The sequence below is a fragment of the Rattus norvegicus genome, chromosome 9, assembly GCF_036323735.1.
Source record: "Rattus norvegicus strain BN/NHsdMcwi chromosome 9, GRCr8, whole genome shotgun sequence".
NCBI classification, from domain to species: Eukaryota; Metazoa; Chordata; class Mammalia; order Rodentia; family Muridae; genus Rattus; species Rattus norvegicus.
The window spans coordinates 83664210-83688071 of NC_086027.1; the positions used below are offsets into that span (position 1 = coordinate 83664210).

Below are 23862 nucleotides of genomic sequence, written 5' to 3' on the forward strand. Positions count from 1 at the left end.
GGTTGTGAGCCACCATGTGGTTGCTGGGATTTGAACTCAGGACCTCTGGAAGAGCAGTCAATGTTCTTAACCACTGAGCCATCTCTCCAGCCCCTGCTTCCCTTTTTCATTGCACGGTACATTGCCACTTTCAGACCTCAAGACAACCCTGTTGTTGTCCCACTGGCTCTTTTTACTTCCCAAGCACTTCTAACTCTGTTCACAAACTCTAAATGCTTAGCCAACTCTGCAATCTTCTCTAACACAAGAGAATTGTCAGCTCCCCCACCCCAATCTTTTTTAAGAGCATTTGAAAATCTATTCTATTTCCCCTCCCAGGGAGATCCTTGTGTCTCTCCTTAAACCCTCCTTGTTACTAAGCTATTCTGGGTCTGTGGACTGTGGCATGGTTTTCCTTTCCTTTACAGCTAATATTTACTTATAAGTGAATACACACCATGTTTGTGTTTCCGATTCTGTGTTAACTCACTCAGGATGTTTTTTTTTTAATAGTTCCATCCATTTGCCAGCAAAACTCATGATGTCATTTGTTTTAACAACTGAGTAATACTCCGTTGTTCAAATGTACTACATTTAAAAAAATCCATTCTTCAGTTGAGGGACATTTCCAGTTTCTGTTATGAATAAAGCTGCTATGAACACAGTTGAGCAAGTGTCCTTGTGGTAGGATGGAGCCTCCTTTGGGTATATGCCCAGGAGTTGCATGGCTAGGTCTTGAGGTATGTTGATTCCGAATTTTCTGAGAAACTGCCATATTGATTTCCAAAGTGGCCGTACAAGTTTGTCCTCCCACCAGCAGTGGAGAAGTGTTTCCCCGGCTCCACATCCTCGCCAGCATGAGCTGTCACTTGTGTGTTTGATCTTGGTTATTCTGACAGGTGAACGATGGACTCTCAAAGTTGTTTGCTTTGCATTTCCCAGATGGTTAAGGATTTTGAGCATTTCATTGGATAGATAAAACGATACTATACAAGAAAAGAACATCCGGAGGTATCACCATCTCTGATTTCAACTCCTGAACAGAACACCAATAGCACAGAAAATAAAATCAACAATTAATAAACGGAACATCATGGAACTGAAAAGCTTCTATAAGGCACAGCACACTGTCAATAGACCAAACAGCAGTCCATAGAATGGGAAAAGATGTTCACCAACTCCACATCTGATAGAGGGCTGCTTTCCAAAACATAAAGGACTCAAGAAACAACACATCAACAAACTAAATAATTCAACTGAAAAAAATGGGGTACAGATCTAAACAGAATTCTCAAAAGAGAAATATCAAATAACGAAGAAGCACTTAAAAATATTATTATTGGGGTTGGGGATTTAGCTCAGTGGTAGAGTGCTTGCCTAGCAAGCGCAAGGCCCTGGGTTCGGTCCCCAGCTCCAAAAAATAGAAAAAAGAAAAAATATATTATTATTAATATGGGGTTCAAACTCCTGGAATCCAGCATCTTCTAGCCTCCGTCTCTTGAGCAGGCATGTGCCTTCATTCCTGGATTAATTTGCATATTTATCATACAGAACAGCAGGCTTCACCACAGCATTTTCATAGATACTTTGTTCCAGTTGCTCTGTTTCCTGTCCTCTCTCCCATGCCACCCCTGTAGCCTTCCATCCCCATAGTCACCTTTCTGCTTTCATGTGTCATGTGTACTATTACCCTTTCTACCCTCTTCCTTAGACCTTGCTTCTTTGTGGTTTCTGGAGTAGACAGCGATCTCTAAAGCAGTTGGTTCTCTTTTTTTTTTTTTTTAAAGATTTCTTTATTTAATGCATGTGAGTACACTGTCACTCTCTTCAGACACACCAGAAGAGGGCATCAGATCTCATTACAGATGGTTGTGAGCCACCATGTGGTTGCTGGGAATTGAACTCAGGACCTCTGGAAGAGCAGTCAGTGCTCTTAACCACTGAGCCATCTCTCCAGCCCAGCAGTTGGTTCTCAAACTGTGGATTTCCATCCCTTTAGGGGTCACACAGACCTTTCTAGAGTGGTTGCATATTAGATATCCAACATATCATCTATTTACATTACAATTCATAACAGTAGCAAAATTACAGTTACAAACTATCAATGAAAATAATTTTATGATTGTGGGTCACCACAACACAGGTAGGAAGTATTGAAGCAATAGGAAGCTTGAGAACCACTGTTCTAAAGGAACAAAATGCATGTATCAAAAAGGACTTATACACTGGCTCACACAATATGGTCTGGGTAATCCAACAATGGCTGCCTCACAAGAGAGAACTTGAAATCCTGTACTTTTTCAGTCATGAGGCAGGGTGTCTCAGGGGTCCCAATGTGGTGTAAAGATCTGGAAGATTCCTGGAGAGCTACTGGCCTTTGGTCTAGTAGCTTTGGAAGCCTGAGGAAGCTGGTTTTAATATCAGTAAAAGAGTGTAGTATCAGGATCGATGAACTTTCCAGCAAGAGCAGAGAAGAGCAGAAAAAAGGCAGTTTTTCTTATTCCTTGGCCTTTATCTGGGCTGCACACATTCAGGAGGGACTTTACGATTCAAATAATCTCATCAAGAAAGTCCCACACAGGGACTTCGAGTTTACATTTTCTGATTTTCGTTTCCTGATTCCAGTCAAGTTGACAACCAAGCTCAGCCATCACACCAGACTCTGATCGTCACCTATGCTTACTGTCACTCCCACATAAATACACACATATACAAACCAGAAGCCAGTGTCACATAAGACAGCAAACACAGAATGCCCAATTTATAGTGTAATTTTTTTATCACAGCAATATCCAAAGTACATTTTCTTTTGCTTGTTTGCTTTCTTTGTTTCTTTCATTCTTTTGAAGGTGTATGTGTGTGTGGGGGTGGGTATGGTTCAAGACATGGCTTCTCTGTGTAGCCCCTGGCTGTCCTAAAACTCACTCTGTAGACCAGGCCTTGAACTCCTAGAGATCTGCCTGCCTCTGCCTCCTAAGTGATGGGATTAAGGGCGTGTGCCACCACACCAGCTCAAAGTACATTCGATTAACATGATTCATGTCTTGATGCTGACCTTGATCAACCAGTTGAAGTATTTGGTGTGATTTTATTTTATTTTATTTTGGTTCTTTTTTTCGGAGCTGGGGACCGAACCCAGGGCCTTGCGCTTCCTAGGCAAGCGCTCTACCACTGAGCTAAATCCCCAACCCCTATGATTTTATTTTTAAGACATGGTCTCATTATATTACTCTAGTCATCATGGAACTTGCCATGTATCCCAAACTGGCCTCAGACAATCCTTCCACTTCAGCCTCCCATGTGCTGGGATTATAGGCAGACAACCCCATATTTTACTTAGTTCATCAGATTTCTCCACTATAAAACAATGTATTTGCCCCTCCCTTCTTCAGGATAGAGGGTCTACATACATAGATCTCTTCTCTATAGATTTGTCCTTTCTGTTATGGTACCAAATGATTCCATGGACACAACTACTTGGATTAGGAAGTAGTATTGCTTTATTTTGTTCCTTAATTTGTCTGTTGGGAGCTCCTTCAATTAACTTCAGGGACATACTTCTTCCTATCATTGTGGTGTGTGTGTGTGTGTGTGTGTGTGTGTGTGTGTGTGTGTGTCCATATGTACGGCTTCTTTCTCTGATGACAAGAGATTTTTAAGCTCATATAGTTCCTGCTGGAGCCTAGAGTCATTCTCTTCTCCAAAGAGGCTTGGTTCCCTTTCATGGAAAATATATTAGAATCTATAACCTAAATGATAATTGTGTTCCTTATTACTAAGGTATGTTTTCTGTAGGTATTGGGGTTTTTTGTATGTATGTATGTATGTATGTATGTATGTATATGTGTATGTATGTATTGAAGCAGAAAGTCACAAGGTAATTCTAGATTACCTGGAATTCTCTATTTAGACCATGCTGGCCTCTGGAGTGGTGTGATTAAAAGTGTATGCCGCCATGACCAGCTGTTTGTTTGTTTTTGTGATGGGAATTGAATCCATCACCTCATGCATATTCTCTAGGCAAACATTCTACCACTGAGCTATATATCCCTTGACTGTCCTATAGCACTTCATTGGTTATTTTCACTTTTATGTGTGTACATGTGTATGTACAGAGTACGGAGCAGCTTCCTCTAGCACTGTGAATCTTCATTTTTTTTTTTTTTTTGGTTCTTTTTTTCAGAGCTGGGGATTGAACCCAGGGCCTTGCGCTTCCTAGGCAAGCGCTCTACCACTGAGCTAAATCCCCAGCCCCAAGCTCACCCTTTCTTGTTCTTTCTGATCTCTGGCCAGATAGTCAACTCAGCTGTCCTGGCTCAAAACTCCTCTTCAAGGTGACTGATTCAATCTGGTTCCTCTCAGCCTCTGACCTTTTGCTCTGCTTGGCCTCAAACTAACTCTCTGCTTTAATCTTCCGGCTCTCTGGCTCATTCTGTCTCCACCTGTGTCTGTCTAGCTTGTTTTCCTTTTGCAACCTGTCTCTCCATTATTATCCAGTAAAACCACCTCTCTCCTCTTTTTTCTTTAAGTAGCTGCTGCTCCCTTAAGTAGCTTCCTTTTCTTCTCTCTTCCTGTGAGAGTTGGGCATACCCTATTCAGTCAAAATTTTCTCTGAGTCATCACTTTATTTGCCACTCAATTAGACATCACAAACATGGATGCTTCCTCCTACAAACTAATTGTACCTTTATTATTTGGAATTAAATGCCAGTACTAAGGGCATGTGGGTATTCCAGTCAGAGGGATTGAAGGTGTGTGTTAAGGGCTGAGCCACAGCTCAACTAGAAACAGGTATTTTCAGTAAACAACACATTATTGGGGTTCATTGTGTGATCAAATATCTTGCAAGAGGCCTGCAAAATTGTGCCCACCTTTTTATGTGGGTGATGGAGATAAGAACTTAATGTTTACTCTGTAGACTAGGCTTGCCTGAAACTCCCAGAGATCAACCTGCTTCTGCCCCTCAAGTGCTGGGATTAAAAGAATATGCCAACACACCCAGACTGAATTTAGTTTTTCATACTTGTTCAACATATTTTTACAGACTAAGTTACCCCCCCACCCCTTTCCCTTTCTGCATTTAAAAATAGCAAACCTCTAGTACTATGTCACTTATACCTTCAGACTGTCTGTGCTTCTCAGAAAACAATTTCCTATATCACCAAAACATATTCTTTTTTTACGCTTTTTTTTTTTTTTTTTTTGGAGCTGGGGACCGAACCCAGGGCCTTGCGCTTCCTAGGTAAGCGCTCTACCACTGAGCTAAATCCCCAGCCCCCAAAACATATTCTTAATTTAATTTCCTGTGGCTTTCATAAAAAGTTACTACAAATGTGTCAGCCCTGGAGGTCAGACGACAACTTTGTGAGGTTCCTTCTCTCTCTCCACCATGTGAGTACTCAAGATCAAACTTAGATCTTCAGGATTGGTGGTAAGCACCTTTATCTACTGAGTCATCTAGCTGACCTCTTACATCTTATCACCTAAAACATTTCTCTCCCTTTTTTAAAAGAAAAAGTGTTTGTGTGTGTGCACGTGTGCGTGTGGCGGGTGGTTATGTTCAAGTGACTTTTTCTTCAGTTCTATCTCCCCCATTTTGTCTAAAAAAGTTCATTTATACTGTATATTGGCTCATATTCTGAATTTATCTGATTCTATAGCATTACTCAATTGTTTTTTTATACCCTGTATACTGACGTTAGAGCCAATATTTGATTAGATTCAGCTTTTAAATTGTTAAAATTTAACGTTTTGTAAAATAAGCCATACTTCATAAATACTACTGTGTAATCCAAATCTTATCAGGAGACAAACTAGACAATTGCTCTAGATTTCCTGATCTAAAATTGATAAGTAATCCTTTTATAGTTCAACATTCGTCAATGACCGTTGCTTAAGGATTTTGCTATGGTTCAAACTGTTTTCATCGAGCTAGTTTTTCCTCTGTGTAGCCCTAGCTGTCCTGAAGGCACTCTGTAGACCAGGCTGCCCTGATAACTCAGGGATCTACCTGCCTCAGCCAACCGAATGGTGGGATGAAAGGAGTGCCCAGGCCTCATCAGGTTACTTTTATCGTTGATTATCCTAGCTTGTTTGAGAAAGATCCTTTTGCCATCCAGCTGTCTTTATGGTTCTCTAAATTCAGTAGATCCAGCAACATCTGAAACAGGCGGATCTACTCTGCGTGGAGAGATAGTGAAAGGACTCACACTTTAGTAAAGTTTCTCACTCGAAGCTCATAAAGCTGGTAGTTGTAGTTAGGTCTCGCTTTGTCTCATCCCGCTCCATGGTTGGATTTAGGGAAAGGTGAGTGGGAGAGATTTAAAGTGCCTTGAGCCATCTCCTCTTACCATTCTCAAACTCATGGAATCTTAGTGGGAGTTCTTTAATAGAGTCTGGGCGCGGTATGGTCAGAGAGTCCACAGTGGTTAGGTAGAATGAATCCTGGATTCACAGAACGGAGAGAGCCTTTACTTACAGGACTACAGCTCCCAGAATTCCGCTCTCAGAGTTCCATCAAGCCGACAAGTTTGCGCATGCGCAAATTCCTTGCACCTCCCCCCCATCTTTAAAATCCCTCCCCCTCCCCCCATTCTCTAGGTAGCACAAGAGCTCGGATTCCGCGCGCTTCCCTCGGGCCTTCCCCCGCCCATCCCTTTCTGGCCTTGCGTCTGTCCGCTGGGGGCGCGCTCTTTGCGGGGCAGAAAGCGGCAGAGCGTGGGTCGCGTGGCGGAGCCTGGTTGCTAGGGACACCTGAGGTCGCACGCTCGCCCAGCAGGCGCCTCGAGGAAGCGGCGCGGAGCCGACGTCCAGCCACCGTGACGCAGGGGTACCCTAGGTGAGTGTGGCCGCATAGTTGGCGTCCGACCCTTGTCGGCCGCTCCCGCGTGCCTCGGCCCCAGCCCATGGCACGGGCCCCCAGCCCCGCTTCCGGTTCGCCACCTTGCCTTTCTCCGGTGAGGCCGAAACCGCGGCCTCCTCCCGGACTCGCTCCGGAATCCTTCTCGGCAGCCTCCACGTGGGGAGAACTTCGTTGGCTTCTCCTCGGGCGGCCCGAGCCCCACAGCCTACTGGGTCTTGGTTTCAGCGAGCCCTCTTTCCCGCCGCGCTGCGGTTTAAATTCTGACTTGAGTTGAAATCCAGGCTCTTTTCAAGGCCTGCTTTCCCCCGACCTCTGAATTATCCATACACACTTTCCTACATTCCAGAGTCTATCAGAAGCTGAGATCCTAATTTAACTCATTTATCCGGCCTTACCCCCCCCCTTTTTTTTATTTAATCAGTTTTTATAAACATCGACAAATAGGTAACGAGCGAAGCCACTATGTAAGGTTCCTAGGGAGGGTACATTGATGAGCAAGACAAACGTGTTTTCGAGAGTTTACAGAACGAGAGATTTTTAAGCAAGTAAGCATTTGCCATACTGTTGTATGTGCTGTGATAGCAGTGAAGCTCTTAATCGAGATTTGTTAGGAAAAATATGTCACCCCACTTCCAGTCTTCACATTCTGGTTCTGAATTTTGGAAATGTTTTAATCAGTAATTGAAACCCTTCCTTTATGGAGTCGTTTTGGATATTCCAAATCTCAATTTCAGCGCCTATTGATGTGGCCTATCAGCAGTAATCTGTAGGAACCTTTGAGAGAAGGTACCACTGGACCCTAATGCTTTGAGTTGTTGCAAATCTGGGATTATTTGCATTAAAACCTATTGCCTTTGTTGTGGGGAATGTTACTAGCTACTTACTGTTTGGATTCGAAGCCTGGCCTTGAAAGTTATCTGATGTTCTCTGAGAGTGAAGAAATGGGAAGATATTCCAGTTACAAAGTTGCTTTAGAAAAGATACAGCATGACCTGAATTGAGATCGGAGCTCAGTTGTGTTTGTTGGACACCATTCTGTGAGCTGGGTATATTAGGGCCCAGGACTTCACTTTAAGTTTAAATGAATCTATTTCCTGACTTGTAGTTTCCAAGTGACTTTCTTTTTTTGAGATAGGGTTTCTCTGTGTAGCCCTGGCTGTCGTGGAATTCACTCTGTAGATCCACCTGCCTCTGCGTGCCCCACCCTTTCTGTCTTTTTAAGGTACTAGGGGTTGAACCCTTTGCCTTATTATACTAGGCAATCAGTACCACCAAACTATATAGTCCAGACCTGGAAGGTTCCTGTGAGACCATGGGATTTTAAAACTTATTTTAAGTAAAACTTGAGCAAAAGTATTTAAATACCCTCCCCCTCTCTCCCTCATTTTGTTTCTAGACAGGTTTTCTCTGTGTAGCCCTGACTGACCTGGAACTCCTCTGAACTCAGAAATCCACCTGCCTCTGCTTCCTTCCTGAATGCTGGGATTAAAGCTGTATGTTATCACCTCCCAGCTATGATTCTTTCTTTCTCTTTCTTTTTCTTTTTCTTTTTGCTTGTTTGTTTTTTGAGACAGGTTCTCTCCATGTAGTCCTGGCTGTTTATTAGTCCAGCTTGGAATATATAATTTAAAAAATTCTTAGGGGAAGAGATGGGTATATTCTATGTAAAGGTTAAAAAAGCAGGAAAATAATATCAGGTTTGTGTTTAAGAGTACAGAAGGGGTGGTAGGTAGGTTGATCAGGAAAGATTTCAGACTAGAGCCAAGTGAGAGTCTAGAAATGATACAGTTAGGGTTTTTGATTGGTTCATTTTCTCTGCCAGTTAAAGAATTAAAAGGCAGGGAAAATCTGAAGTACAACAGGTAGCAGCAGAGAAGTCCCAAGCACCACAAAAAGAAAACCAGTTAGAGGAAGACATTTATTGAGGCTGAGGAAACATGCTCACAGCAGAAATACAGGGGGGAAAAACCCTCTACAACACAGAGGCCTTCACCTATTTCTGCCTCTCAAGTGCTGGGATTACAGGCTTGTTCCAATATTACACAGTACTGATTTTTTTTTTTTAAATGTAGAAGGTATATCTCAAGCTTACCATATTATAGGAGCTGAGATATTAATTCATTTGGAAAAAAAAGTAGATCTATTATTAACACATTATGGATAGTATATGTTTTTAAATGAAAATGTTGAGAAGAATAGAACCGGGTGTGGTTTTTATCGTCTATTAAGAGATGATAACTGAATTTTCATACTTATTTCTGCATTCACTCTATTTTGATAAGTTCAGTTTTGAGTTAAGATTTAGGGACTAGTGTGGTTAAGATTACCAGCTGTCCTTCCAGAAAACCAAGCTCATTGCTGTTCACAGTTTTCCTGGCCTCTTTGGGCATTGCATCCTGTTGTGCACAGACATACATTCAGACAAAATATTTAAATACATAAAACAGCAGAAATATGAAAAGAGATAATTTAGCCTTAGATGGTTAGAAGAGGGCCCACAGCACTCAAGTTTGTAGGTACTGTGGCGTCATAAAAAAGAAGGATCAGCTTTGCTCATTGAGCTTTGTTATTTGCTTGTTTAGAGTTGCAGTTTCACTGGGTAGCCCAGATTTTTCCAGAATTTTAAGATTTTCCTGGATCAGTCTCAAAAAAGTGTGGTATTACCATGGGTGTACACTACCATACTGGTAGGCTTGTATGTATTCCTGACTCTGTGACAACGTGTGGTAGGCAATGACTATGTTATACAGCTCTACTAAATAAAATATAAAAAAATATTTCATACAATATAAAAAAAATCATATTTGAAGGTAGGCATGATGATGGTACCACCAGACCCATTAATCCCAGCATTTGGGGGGCTGGGGCAAGAGGGCTATGAATTTGAGTCAGCCTGTACTACATAGCAAGAGCTTGCCTGAAGACACCTAAGTGGCCCACTGAGGTGGCTCATCAGCTAAAGGCACTTGCTGCCAATTCTCATGACCTAAGTTCAGTCTTTGGAACCCACGTAATAGGGAGAAGAATCATGAGTTTGTCCTCTGGCCTCCACAATGATGCTGTGACACTCCCACAAACTCAGAATGGATAAATGAATGTTAAAATTCTGTATAAAGTAAAATAAAAAGTCATACTTGTATCAGCATTACAATTTCTAGAAAAGCAGTCACTCTTTGAGTGGCAGATACTGTTTTGCCAAAATTCTGGTTTTCTCTTGGAAGTTTCTTATTGGCAATAAGTACTGTCAGCTGTTTTACTTGAAGTGACAGGCTTTCCTTTGTTTCATTTTCCAGAAACGGGTGCCAGATACCAAAGTCTGAAGGACTTCATCACTTACTTCACTTCCACTTTTTCTTTCAAGTAAACATGGTGTTCCACTGAAAAAATCTTACAGTTCAGTCACACAAGTGCTTTGCTTAGTGACAGTTGTCTTTATGGAGCTGTAATTGTGTTTTGTTTTATTTGAGATGAGAGTCTCTGTAGTCCAAGCTGTCATGAAACTGTTTGTGGTTGAGAATAACCTTGACCTACCTGTGCCTTTACCTTGGAAGTGCTAGGATTACAGGCTCAGGCCACTGTGCTCCACTAGAGTGTCTTGCATGTGCGTTTCCTCCTCCACCCAGGTGCTGGGGATTGAAGCTAGAGTTTGCATCTTGCTGGGCAAGTGCTGTCTGAGAGCTAGACCCTCAGACCCCATCGCTCATTTTGTCACATAGGAAATTTTGTAAAAATTTAAAATGTATTCGTGTTATGCAGTAAAATGGGCATTCTTTCACTGTGTAGCCAGTTAAAACATCCTGTGGAAGAATGGAAGCTGCCATTGTCTTAAGTTGGGCCTAGGTGCTAGTGACTTTCCTCATGGATGGATACTTTCCTTACACCATCAGTGGAAACGTCAGCACAGTGAAAAAGGCAAATGCCCTTTTATTTCTGGTATACAAGCAGTTCTGACCTAGCACAACCTCTGAAAGAGTCTCAGGGCCCCCTCAGGTTCTATGATCACTTTTTGAGGACCTCTGTTCACCTGAGGAAGTAGGAGGTGCCTGTGGAAACTGATAAAAACCAAAGCTTCAGAAAGAGCTAGTCACCTGGCGATAGAAAGCCTTTACTGGTTTCACTTGTCAGATTCTAAGGAGACCCAAGAGTAGTGTTACCCTCTCTAGTCTGGCTGTTATAACCTGTATCTTTCTTGGTTTACTCTTTCAGTTCACCTTATTGCACTGTGCTCCTCCAAACTGCCCGAGATGTCACCTTCCCTTTCTTTAAAGCTGGAGTTTGATCTTTCTCTGTATCTTTCAGAAATCCATTTGCCTAGGCATAAAGCCTATAACATAAGTGCAGAGGACCTGCCTCCACTTCCCAGCACCCATATTGGGTGGCTCACAACTGCCTGTAACTTCAGCTCCAGGTGCTTCCAAAGGTACCTGCACTGATGTGCACATGCTCAAACGTATACCTAACACATACATGTAATGACAAATTAAAATAAATCCCACAAACATTATTAAATTCATTACTTCTCCAAGTTACTTTAGGGAGCCAGAGCTTAGGATTTAGCTTAGGATTTTGTCAGAGGAAGTGGGTCTGATCCCTGTCTGTTCAGTACCACATAAGTTGCATTTCATCAAGTGATTCCATCAGGGACCTTGTATATAAATGATGAGCCATTTCCAGTGTCCCAAATTTCCTAGGTGACCTACAGAAACATCTAGATGGAGGAGGTAAAGGAAACTGCAGATCTCAGTGCCACATCCAAGAGAGTGATTTAATCAGTATGTAATGAATAATTCCTTTCTGTAGAAATAGGTGCTTGTCTAAGTTTAGCTGGGACTAACCCCTAGAGAGTTGATGGGTCGAGATAGCATAGGTTCTTTGCCATAGGAAACAGGGCAAGTATCCCTACAGATTGTACAGAACAGAATAGACTGTGTGTGTGTGTGTGTGTGTGTCTGTGTGTGTCTGTGTGTGTGTCTGTGTGTGTCTGTGTGTGTGTCTGTGTGTGTGTGTGTGTGTGTGTGTGTCTGTCTGTCTGTCTGTCTGTCTGTTGTCTGTGAGAAAGAATGATTTGGGATTGAACCTATGGCTTCACTAATAACCGGTAACTAAGTGTTAATCACTAAGCTTCATCCCAGCACTAATTTTTATTTGGAAGTAGTCTTTCAAGAAGTTGCCGAAATTGGCTTTGCATTTACTCTGTAACTCCTGTAATCCTTGAACCTGTGATCATCCTTGAGTAATTAGGATTACAGGTGTGCACTATCAGGCCTGGCAGACTCAGGAATAACTGGCTTTAAGCTGTATTTTAAAAAGAGCACTGTGAGCCATGGAGGATGGGGACAACAGGGTGGGTTGGGGATGGGGGAGTGGACATGGGACAGGACTGGGGAGATATAGCTCAGTTGGCAAGTGAGGACCTGACTTTGAGTCCTCAAAACTCAGGTAACAACTAGATGGTTAACACAAGCATCTGTAATCCCAGTGCTCCTATGAGGAGATAGGACACAAACAAGAGATACTTAGAAGGTCATGGACCAGCCAGTATGCATAGTAGAAAAACACTGCCTTACACGGGAGGATGTGAGACCCAACACCTGAGGTTGTCCTCTCATCTCACATTAGTACTGTGGCATATGTACTTGGGTGCACACACACTAGCACAAAAAAAAAAAAAAGATTGTAAGGAGGCTGAGTGTAGAAGTAGAATTCAGCTGGTGACAGATGATGGTGGCTTATTAAGGTAATGACTGGAGATGGGGAATAGCAGATTTAAAAACAGCTTTGAAGTTGGAAGCATTTGGTGATGGATTGAGTGGAAGAGAGTCAGCAGAAGTCAGGATGAAATCCTCATTACTCTAGAAGGGTTGGAAATTTCTGTGTTGCCTGTCCCTAGGCTGAGACCCTCCCTTTCCTCTAGATACTTTGTTTAAGGATAGTTCATTCACCATGTAACCCAGGCCTCAAATCTAAGAATGCTGAAATTTCGTGCCATTGTCACCACATGGTTTGGATTTTTAGTTTATTAAAGTTTAATGGGGCGGGAAAAAGATGGCTTCATTCTGGTGTCATTGGCTTTCTTGTCCTTCAGTGTGACTTGCCTAAAGGCCAACATTCCCATCCACTTTCAAACAGATTACAAGGTAAGTTGTTCCCCTTTTGAATGACAGTGGGTATAGAAACCCTTGAACTCCCCACTCAGGTTCCTGCTTTTCAACCATGTTAGACAATATCTGGTATCTCTAGACAAGACTTGGGTTTTGTGGGCAGTGAGGTTTCCATGGAGAATCGGGTTTAATGACAGCAGTGAAGACCCCCAAACCCATAGGATGTTGACTGGCCTCAGAAAGTGCTTCTGTTAAGTTTTGCCTTGAACCAGATTTTGCAAGTCCACTGGCAGGCAGATTTAGGAGACTTTTCATGTGGCCATGTGACCTCGTTCTGTACCCTTAGAGCAAGACAGGTGGATTCCTCGGTTAATCCTACTTCAGGTGTAGAGTGTATTTTAACATCCTGTTGCTTCAATACCATTGGGTAAAACACGATGCCTTTCTTCAGGAAATTGCTGAGGCAACTTTTAACTGAAGTGTAGTTTACTTCTAGACTCTGTTGTGTCCTGTTGGCCTACATGTCTATTTTTAACACTGATGTGGCCTTGTTCTAGATTGTGAAACAGGCAGAGTACGTCTCCTAGCTGTTCTGTCTCCTAGATCTGTTATATTTGAGACAGATTTTCATATCTGCTTGTCAGTTTCTTCAGGAAAACTTTTTTTTTTCCTTTTCTTTTTTCCGGAGCTGGGGACCGAACCCAGGGCCTTGCGCTTGCTAGGCAAGCACTCTACCACTGAGCTAAATCCCCAACCCCAGGAAAACTTTTTGAAATTTTGATAAGAATTGCATTTACTCTATCAGAAAGAATTGCCAACTTCATAGAGACTTCTGATTTATGAACATGTTATATCTTTGTATGTTTTGTATGTTTACATCTATTTTCTTTTTAACAGTTCCTGTATTTTTTTATTGTATAGACCTATACTTTTTTTTATTGTTAAAGTTATTCCTAAGTCTGGGCATAGTGGTATTCTTTTCTTAGGAGAGTAGGGCAGAAGATCAGCTTGAGCCCAGGAGATTGAACCTAGCCTGAGCAGCACAGCAAGACCTAAAAGAAACCATAAAACCCAAAAAGAACCTAGGTGACTTAATTCTTTTTGAGGATACTGTAGATGAAACTGTTCATTTGTGTGCATGACACCAGAGATTATGGCCGGGGACTGTGCAATAGCTAAGTGCTCACACTCATAACTATGGTCAGTCTTGGATTGGTTTGGTTTGGTTCTTACAGAGTCTGATGTACCCACATTGGCCTTGAACAGAGAATAACATTTTAAAATTGTTTAGATTTATTAATTAGTTTTTGTGGATGATTGTTTTGCCTGTGTGTGTGTACGGGGGCCATGTACATGCCTAGTACCCAGAATTGGTCAGGAGAGGGTATGGGCTATCCTGGGACTGGAGTTATAGTTATAAGCTGCTGTGTAGGTTCTGGTAATGGAACACAGGTCTTCCAAGAAGTACTTTTATTTAACAGTTGAGCCAACTTCTCAGCCCTGAAATTAATCTTGAACTCCAGATCCTCCTAACCCCATCTCAGACTACCTACAGGTAAGGGCCACTGTGCTATGTGGTACTGCAAATTGAACCTAGGGTTTCTTGCATGCTAGGCAGGCACTCTACCAACTGATCCCCCCATTAGTGTTCGAGAGAAAAACTGGACAGGCAAGCTGTAAGTCTTGGCAACTGCCAGGAGGAGATAAATGGAGAAGAGGAAGAAATAGCAGTGCTTTTTGAGTACAAGAAAGCAGGCAGGTTGTCTTAGTCAGAGTTTTACTGCTGTGAACAGACACTATGACCAAGGCAACTCTTATAAGGACAACATTTAATTGGGGCTAGCTTAGAGGTTTAGAGGTTCAGTCCATTATCATCAAGGTGGGAGCATGGCAGCATCCAGGCAGGCGTGGTGAAGGAACTGAGAGTTCTAAATCTTCATCTGAAGGCTGCTAGCAGAATACTTACTTCCAGGCACCTAGGCCTAGGGTCTTAAAGCTCACACCCACAGTGACACACCTACTCCAACAGGGTCACACCTTCTGATATTGACACTCACTGGTCTGAGCATATACAAACAATTGCAGGTTTAGCAATGGTGGTCAACAAGGAGCTGCATGGGGTGAGGCTGAGGGTTTTGTTTGATTTTTTTTTCTTCCCCTCCCCCTCTGGGCCTGGGGAAATGGCTCAGTGGGTAAAAGCACTTGCCATTCAAGTGTGAACTTGAAATGTAAGTTTCAGTCTGCAGAATTCACAAGAAAGCCAGATGCAATAGCTCAGGTTTCTGCAATCCCAGTTCCTACAGGGAGGTAGGAAGCAGAGACAGAGACTCCCTGGGAGTTTGCAGATATCTGACATAGGCAACAAAATCCGAGAGCTCTTGTATCAGTCTTGTACCCTCTAGCCTTACTAAACTTGCTTCTTCATTCTAGTAGATTTTCTTTTGTAGATTTCTTGGTATTTTTTAGATATCTTATTTATAGACATACTTACAGACTTTCTATTATTATTATTTACATTTATTTTGTTCATGTGCATGTGCAAGTGAGCATGTTCTATGATGTGTGTGTGGAAATCAGGACAACTTGTAGGAGTTGATTCTTTTCCTTCCATGTGGGTTATGGGTTTGAACTCAGGTGGTCTTCAAGCTTGGTAGCGAACCTTTACCCTCTGAATCATTGTGTTGCTCTGATTTCTTAGTTCTATTTCTACTGCCCAAAAAATTATTTGTCCCTTTTCAGTTTGTATTTGACTTCCTTTTGCCTTCCAGGACAGAGTTGACTAACTCTGACAAGTAGCCCTCCTTGCTTCCTTCCCAGTGTTCCCAGGAAAGCACCCATTGTCTCACTATTAGTTTGATGGGTGTTCTGGGATCTTTTGATGTTCCTGTCAACTGTAGAATAGTACCACTTTTTGGTTTACCTTTTTCTTTCCTTTTCTGGTGGAACCAAATGTTCTAGCCCGTCCCTTGCTTTTCCTGACACTAGAATCAGCCACTGTCACTGTTTTGTGACAGTCTCACCTTTTTAGTCTAGACTGATCTTACTACATATCCCAGCCTGGTCTAGAACTTGAGACCTTCATCCTAACTCAGCCTCCCTCCAAGTACTTGGGATTAACATAAGGGAGCATAACTTGTCCTAGTTGATTTTGAAATTTCTAGTGGAATAATTATTACCTCTTTCTTGTATTTTTCTCCTTTCATGGCAGCTTATAAAAAGACTGAGAGGAAAGATGGGATCTTTGGGTACTGCCCTAGTTAGCCTTAGATTGCTGTGATAAAATACCATGAACAAGAGCAACTTAAGGGCTGATAGGGTTTATTTCATCTTAAGCTGTAGTCCATCCTGCAGAGAAGTCAAGACAAGAACTCAAAACAGGAACCAGAGGCAAGAACTGAGATAGAGACCATAGTGGAATGGTGCTTACTAACTTGGCTTGTGCTCCATGGCTCGCTCAACTGCCTTTCTTACACAGCCCAGAACCACTTGCCCACAGTGGGCTAGATCCTCCCACATCATAATTAAGAACATGCCCCACAGAATTGCCTATGGCCAGGCTGGTGGAGGCATTTTTGTCAATTGAGGCTCCCTCTTCTCGGATGATTCTAGCTTGTGTCTAGTCAACAAAAACAAAGCAAAATCAAAAAAGGGACAAGTATCAACATAAAAATAATAACTACCATGCTACTGTTCCTTATTGTGGGTCAGATACTGTGCTAGTCTAAAATTCACAGCCCTTTGCTTCTCTAATGCTAGGGTTATGGGTATGCCGTCTTTCTAGTTGGTACACTGTGCTTCATTGTGTCTCATGTGAATTTTCTCACATAACTGCTCAGTGGGGTTATGGTATTTCCTCTCTCCTGTCTTTCCCAGAATACTGCAACTGTGAGGCCCTGCATTGAAAGTGATTAATTGCTGAGTCCTGGACCTAATGAACTGCTGACTAGCGCTTGGCAGGCGCTCCTGTGAGGTGGTGGCTGCTGATGCAGCGAGGTTGGGAAGAGGAAGAGTGCCCTGGAGACTCGGAAAACTTCATACAAGTAATGCATATTTTTGTTTGCAAATGTCAAACAAAGCAGGTGTTTTGAAGTAAATTGTCAGATAATAACCCCCCTTAACATTCCCCTGCTCAATCCTTCACCCCATTCCTCTGCCCAGGATGACTTGCCACTAACAAGGGGGTATGCTGTGGATTTACACAAGTAGATTCAGATGCCCTGAGAGCTGTCCAAGAATCCTTTCCTGGACTACCACTGTGCTCTTGATAAACTTCTTTCCTTTCAGATGGGCGGTTTCCTGTTTGGACCTCTCTGGAGGAGCTTAGCCACAAAAACAGACTTGTTTTCTTTTAAACTTGAACTCTGAAGAGTGTAGCTCTGATCAGTGTTTGTACACCCTCTTCCTCTTAGATCACTGAGGTCCTCAACAATAATATATAGGGACAAGAATCATGTGATTTTATTGACTCTTTAAAATGTTAGATTATTTAAACTGCTATTTTTCAGGTGAGATCACTTATTGGCTCCCTAAGTAAGGTGCTGATTGGAGGATCAGGCAATGTTGGATCCTCTGGTTATAGACAGAAACAATAAGTATGCCTTTGCCTGTCTTTAGGTTTTGGGGGGGGGGTAAAAGTATGCAAATTAAGTGAAAATAACAGAGTTTATGAAAAATTCTTTTTCAAATTATATATATATGACTGTTTTGCCTGCATGTACATCCGTGTGTGGCTGCTGCCAATGGAGACCAGAAGAACACATCAGATCCCTGGAAGTGGGGTTATAGATGGATGTGAGCGGTCGTTCGGGTACTGGGAATTGAACTTGGATTTTCTGAAAGAGTAGCCAGTGCTTTTAACCACTAAGCCATCTCTTTAGCCTTAGAAAATTTAATTTTTAATTTAATTTCTTTTTAATTTGCTTAATTTGCTTTTATGAAATTTAAGTTGACTAATCTTTTTTTTTTTTTTTCTTTTTTCCGGAGCTGGGGACCGAGCCCAGGGCCTTGTGCTTCCTAGGCAAGCGCTCTACCACTGAGCTAAATCCCCAACCCCCAAGTTGACTAATCTTAAAACATTTTTATGTGTATGAGTTTGCCCACGTGTGTGTATGTATACCATGTGCAGGCTAAGTTGTTTGTTGGTTTTTTTTTTTGTTGTTGTTGTTGTTGTTGTTGTTGTTGTTGTTGTTTTTGAGACAGGATCTCACTATGTAGTCCTCGCTGTCCTGGAATTTACAGAGCTCTGCCTGGCTCTGCCTCCCAAGAGCTGAGTTTAAAGACACTCAGACCATGCCTGGCTATACTGGGTATTTGTCTTTGTTTTGAGACTATATGGCTCAGCTGGTTTAAAATTCAGTATGTAGGCCAGGCTATCCTTGAACTCAGAGCAGCCTGCCTCCTGAATCCAGGCATTAAAGGTGTGCCACTACCACACCCCGCTAAATTGGGTATTGTGAAATAAGACTTCCACCAATAGTCTGTGCATGGCCTTCCTCCCTGTTCTTTTTCTTTTGGTAGCTCATCCTGAAGTTTTGCTTGGGAGAAAGTCAGTCTGTCCCCTGAATCTAAAAGCATACAGAGGTTGGGGATTTGGCTCAGTGGTAGAGCACTTGCCTAGGAAGCGCAAGGTCCTGGGTTCGATCCCCAGCCCCGAAAAAAAAGAAAAAAGAAAAAAAAAAAAAGCATACAGAAAGATACATGGAGGATGTCTCCATGGTATACTTAAAAATTTAAGAGTGTGCTGAAGTCAAGAGAATACATCAGAGATCGGCTTGACCCAGTAGAAAGCTATCTTGTGAGAGTATTTGCTGTCTGTATGGTCTGGGCACCAGGTGTTATTTGCCTATATGGATTTTGACCAGATGACAGAATTCATCAGCCTTTGTTATTTTGTTTTGAGACAGGATCTCTGTGTCGGGCCTGCGTGTCTTGGAACTCACAGTATAGACAGACTAGGCTGTCCTTAACTCACAGAGCTCTACCTCTGCTTTCTTGGGTGCTGGGATTAAAGGTGTACAAGACCATACCTAGCTAGAACTCAGCCTTTTTAGTGTGTTAACGTTTGAAACTATTTGGAAACTTTTCAAACTGATTTGGAAATAATTTTATTTCCTCAAATTATTAGGATTTGGACTGTCTCAGGCTTTTTTAAGTTTGAGATCACATTCCTCTGGGCATTGCGCATCACATAAGAAAATGTGACCTGTGGCAGTGGTGAGGATGGAGGACATGGGCTGCTTGAATATTACCACTAAATGTCTGCTTCCCATGACACTGAGTTTTGGTTTCATTAGGAATTTCCACAAAGAGAAGTTACTTTTAGCAAATACCATTTGCTTGTTTGAGCCAGGAACTGCTTGTGAACTAAAACCATATTGAGGCACCTCTGTGATACTGTTGTGGACTGGTACTATTTACTGTGTGTTCATGGTGCTACTGTCTGCAAAGTATATACATGGCAGATATGTCTTTGTCTGGCTCGTCATACACTGCCACGTTAACCAACATCTTTTATGAGTTGTGGAACTCTTGGTCATGGTTAAAGACCATCTCACCTCCCTGGCCCTTGCATACATACAATTAAAGATACATGGCCTTCCCCCGGTTGTTACCCTACACACCCTTATGAGAGAAGAGGAGGAGGAGTGGAAATGATCATTCCAGAGACATAAGTGCTGGTCCCACCTTCATCAGTTAGAAGAGAACTCACCTCCATGGAGCTGACCCGGCTTGCCAGCTTGACATTGTCCGGGAGAGAACCACCCTTAGACTTTAAGGGGGATGGGAGTTTATCCTTAGGCTCTTAAAAGACAAACCATCTGGGTATAGTGGCATATACCTTTAATTCTGATCTAGGAAGCAGAGGCAGACAAATTATCTGTGGGCTGGAGGTTATTCTGGTCTACATAATGAGTTTCAGAATTGCCAAAGCTGTATAGTGAGACCCTGTCAAAAAACAAACAAAAAATAACAAAGAACAAACCAGCTGGTGTCTGAGTGTCAGGCCAACGTGTTCAGTGTTCCTGGCACACATAATTACATGGTAGGATGCAGAGAGGAAGTTATGCAGTGGTTCGGACTGACAGCTGTGGAGGAAGGTGGGACTGTCTGTGGTATTAGTAAGAAATGTATGGAGTGTTCTTAGATGTTTCATTCATGAAAGCTTGCACTAGAACTTACAAAGCATGGAGATGAATGTGAAGTCATTAGTTTGCTTTTATAGGGCATTTAGTTGCTTTTGGGTTTTATTTCTGTAGTTCCTGTGTCCTGTTACGTTGGTGTATCTATCAGGTTGCATTGATAGGGTAAGATGTGGGTTCCTGAAAGAGGACTGAGCTGAATTGTTAGCCTTTTGAGTGTACCCAGTATTCATACACACACACAACGTCTTACAAAGTCATCGGTAAGGTGCAACTCCTTCAGTGTTAGGCCTCTCTATTGTACGTGTACAGAGTAATTGTTCCTCATATGCTGTTTCCATGTTTGGACTTGTGTGGAGGTGTACTTTGTCTTGTCTTTTTGAGGACATTGACCTCAATACTGTTTTTAGCATTTACATTGTTTTTTCCACTCACCATTGTTGTTCTGTTGTGTTGTACCTGTTTGTATGCTTGAAAAGGACTGCCTGTGGGTCAACATTTGTTGCCTGAGGGCAACAGCACATGTTTTTTTCAGGTTCTGTGTTGGTATCCTTCTAGTAGTTGTAGACAGGAACTTGGTTCTTGGATAGTACTATGATCAGAATTAAGTAGGCAGGTGTGAGTTATTTCCCTGTGGGTGTGGTTGTGCAGGTAGATACCTTTCCCTACAGCTTTGAAAACTCGATAATGTTTTGTGAGTCTATTTAGAGAGTTCCATACTGAAGAAGTTGTTGTGAAACAAGACTGGTTCAAACGCTGTTTTAGAGGAAATATTGAAAGAGAAGACATACAAGGCAGGTTCCCCACCCCAGAGAGCAGCCAACTACAGTCTGGGGCCTGGGGTGAAGCTGCTCCACTCTTGTTGCCTTTCTCTTTTGCTCCCTTATTTCTCAGTCCATCATGGCTGCTGAGAATGAAGCTCCTGTAAGTGAGGTGGTGCTAATGACTAGTTCCATCTGCATTCCAGGTTGTCCCGCCAGTATACAGTTTGGAACTTCGTAGTCTACATGGTTGACAAGATTCTTGAGGAGATGAAATTGCTGTCTGCTCTTTCTGTCTGAATTTTCTTTCCTTCCTTGTTTGTTTGTTTGTTTCGTTCTTTCTTTCAGGCCTAAGGTAAAGGTAAAAATAGTTGAGAGCTGAAGCACAGAACAATAGAGATGTGTTCTTGAACAGCCTTTGAGCTTTCCGAATCAGTTAAGAAGGGAGTACAGACTGATCTTTGCTGCTTTCAGACCTGCCTTATAAGGACAAAAGGTCAAGTCTGGGATAGTGATAGATAGCTTTTTTTCTTTTTTTTAAAACCATGTACTTTATTTTATTTTTTTTTTCTTTGATGGTTACACACACACTCTCTCCTACACACTCAGAGGATGGTTCCTGATCCTATCCAACTAACAACTACATTTCTTTGAAGACAGGCAAACTTTCTGAGAGTATGGATACATGAGTAGCCTTGTGCTTGTAGACCTTTAAGGGCTTAGCCCTTCTTAAAACCAGATTTGATCTTAAGAAGGCCTCAGGAAGGCCACTGTAAGCTCCCTGAAAATGTGTTCTTCACCCAGGGCCCCAAATGATGACTAAGACTGGTTGGTAAAGCTGAGGAAAACCCTATCACTTATCTAGCATTGGACCCATCCTCACAGTCTGGCAGTGTTTCTAATCGTTTCTCTCCCTGCAGGCTGACGGACTCAAGGATGAGGCTGGTGCTAGAGGTGTGTGGCACCTTACCTGAGCTAGGCCATGAGGCCATGCTGCTATGATGAGGGCCCCTCATGGCCTCAGCAGGAACAGAGCACTACAGTATTGGCCTGCGCCGAGGAAACAGCTTCAAGCAGAGACAACCCTCAGGCACAGTGTCTGCTTCACCATCTGAGAAACCCTCGGAGGTCAAAGTCTGGTCTCAGGCCCATCAGCAGGTGAAGCCAATCTGGAAACTCGAAAGGAAGCACGTAGGCACACTGTCAGCAGGGCTGGGCACCAGTCTCCTGGGAGTCCCACCCCAGCCAGCCTATTTCTTTTGCCCTAGCACTTTATGTAGCTCTGGGACCACAGCTGTCATTGCAGGCCACAGCAATCCCTGTTACCTGCAATCTCTCCCTGACTTGTTCAGCAATACTCTGCTGTACCGCCGCACCAACGTGAGGCAAAAACCATACCAGCAACTGGAATCTTTCTGCTTGCGTTCCAACCCATCAGAGAAAAGATCTTTTTCTCTCCCTCAGAAGGGTCTCCCTGTCAGTGTCACTGCCAATAAAGCCACATCTTCTACAGTCTTCCCCATGGCCCAGCCCATGGCATCTTCACCCACTGATCCATACCTCTCACTGGCAGCAGCTGGGGAAAATCCTTCAAGGAAGAGCCTGTCCTCTGCCATCTCAGGGAAGATTGCATCTCCACTGTCCTCCTACAAGCCCATGCTGAACAACAACTCCTTCATGAGGCCAAATAGCACTAAAGTGCCCTTATCACAAGCCACAGATGGCCTGAAGCCAGTATCCTCACCCAAGATCCAGCCTGTCTCATGGCATCATTCAGGGGGTACCGGAGACTGTGTACCCCAACCTGGTGACCATAAGGTGCCCCAAAGCATTGCTACCGTCTTAGATGATGTCACTGCCCCTATGGCCCCATCTACCCCTAGCACCCTCAACATATCCACAGCCAGTGTTGCCTCTTCCCAGTGCAGTCAGAGTAACTTTAGGAGGGAGGCACATCCCTGTGGCCTGGATGAAAACACGGATTCCCAGAGTGCTACTAAAGAGGTACACTTCACTGAGGCTGTGAGGAAGCTGGCTGCAAAAGGCTTTGAGAAGATGCCACGGCAAGGCTACCAGTTTGAACAGGCTTGTTTTGTGAACCCCAGCTTCCAGTGGGGTCTTCTCAACAGAAGCAGGCGGTGGAAACCTCTGATGGGCCAGCGGTTTCCTCAGGAGGATATTGGATTAGACAGTGGGATCCTTCCTGGTGCTTCAGACACCTTGGGGTTGGACAGTACAGTCTTTTGTACCAAAAGGATCAGCATTCACCTCCTTGCCTCACATGTTCATGGGCTTAACCCCAGTCCTACCTGTGGGTCTGTAGTTGACCCCCAATTACTTGGAGAAGACAGAGCTCCTGTTCCCCCTTCTTCTTCCCTCCAGCCTCTTGGTGTAGCTGAAGTGGCCACTCGTCTTTCTTCTGTCCATCTTGGCCAGCCTGGGAAGGAACCTGAGGAAGCCAAGGACCTGAACTCTTGTAGTACTAAGGGTGATTGGTAAGTTGCACCCTCTCTTTGGTTTATTTGGAGCGGTACTGTGTAGTCTGGAGACACTGATGCCCTGTGTCTCTGAGAGTTGGCTTTATTTTTTAGCTGTCCTAGAAGTTTTAGTTTTCACTTTTAAGTAGGGATTTATTGTAAGGTGGGGATTAGAAAACTAGCTTGCAGACTAAATCTTGCTTTTTTAAAATTAAGTTTTGCCTGGGAAGCACCTTTGCTTATTTATCTATTGTTGCCTTTGGCTGCTTTTTTGCTGCAACAGTAGAGTTGGGAAGTTGCGGCTGATCTACTGAAGATGTTTACTGATAGGCCCTTTGGAGAGTTTGCCTCTTCCTGTTTAGGCTCTCCCAGGAGGGAAGTAAGAGTTCCAGGTACCACTTCTTAGGGTCTGTTAACTTTCCTACTTACTCCAAACCAAACTGGGTTCCTGGCATTTCTGGGATGATAGCAACTCAGAGTTGGAAGACAGAGGTAGTTGGTTCCTTCTCTTGTGTCTTGTTACTTTTCTAGAACCTTCTAGCA

At 43.0% G+C, this 23862-nt stretch overlaps 1 protein-coding gene and 1 long non-coding RNA gene across 2 annotated transcripts in view; one reads left to right on the forward strand and one right to left on the reverse strand.

Moving 5' to 3' along the window:
- Positions 1 to 440: 440 nt before the first annotated feature.
- Positions 441 to 6360, reverse strand: LOC134480595 (uncharacterized). Its single transcript, XR_010055034.1, has 2 exons — positions 6189 to 6360; positions 441 to 1015 (listed from the first exon to the last, which is right to left on the reverse strand). It is a non-coding gene; the product is annotated as an uncharacterized LOC134480595 (long non-coding RNA).
- Positions 6361 to 6578: 218 nt separating this feature from the next.
- Positions 6579 to 23862, forward strand: part of Ttll4 (tubulin tyrosine ligase like 4) — a 36104-nt gene continuing 18820 nt past the window's right edge. Inside the window, 3 exon segments of the mRNA NM_001427082.1 lie at positions 6579 to 6817; positions 16816 to 16982; positions 21763 to 23337. Of these exon segments, the coding sequence (NP_001414011.1) occupies positions 21857 to 23337 (1481 nt within the window). The 5' untranslated portion in view covers positions 6579 to 6817; positions 16816 to 16982; positions 21763 to 21856.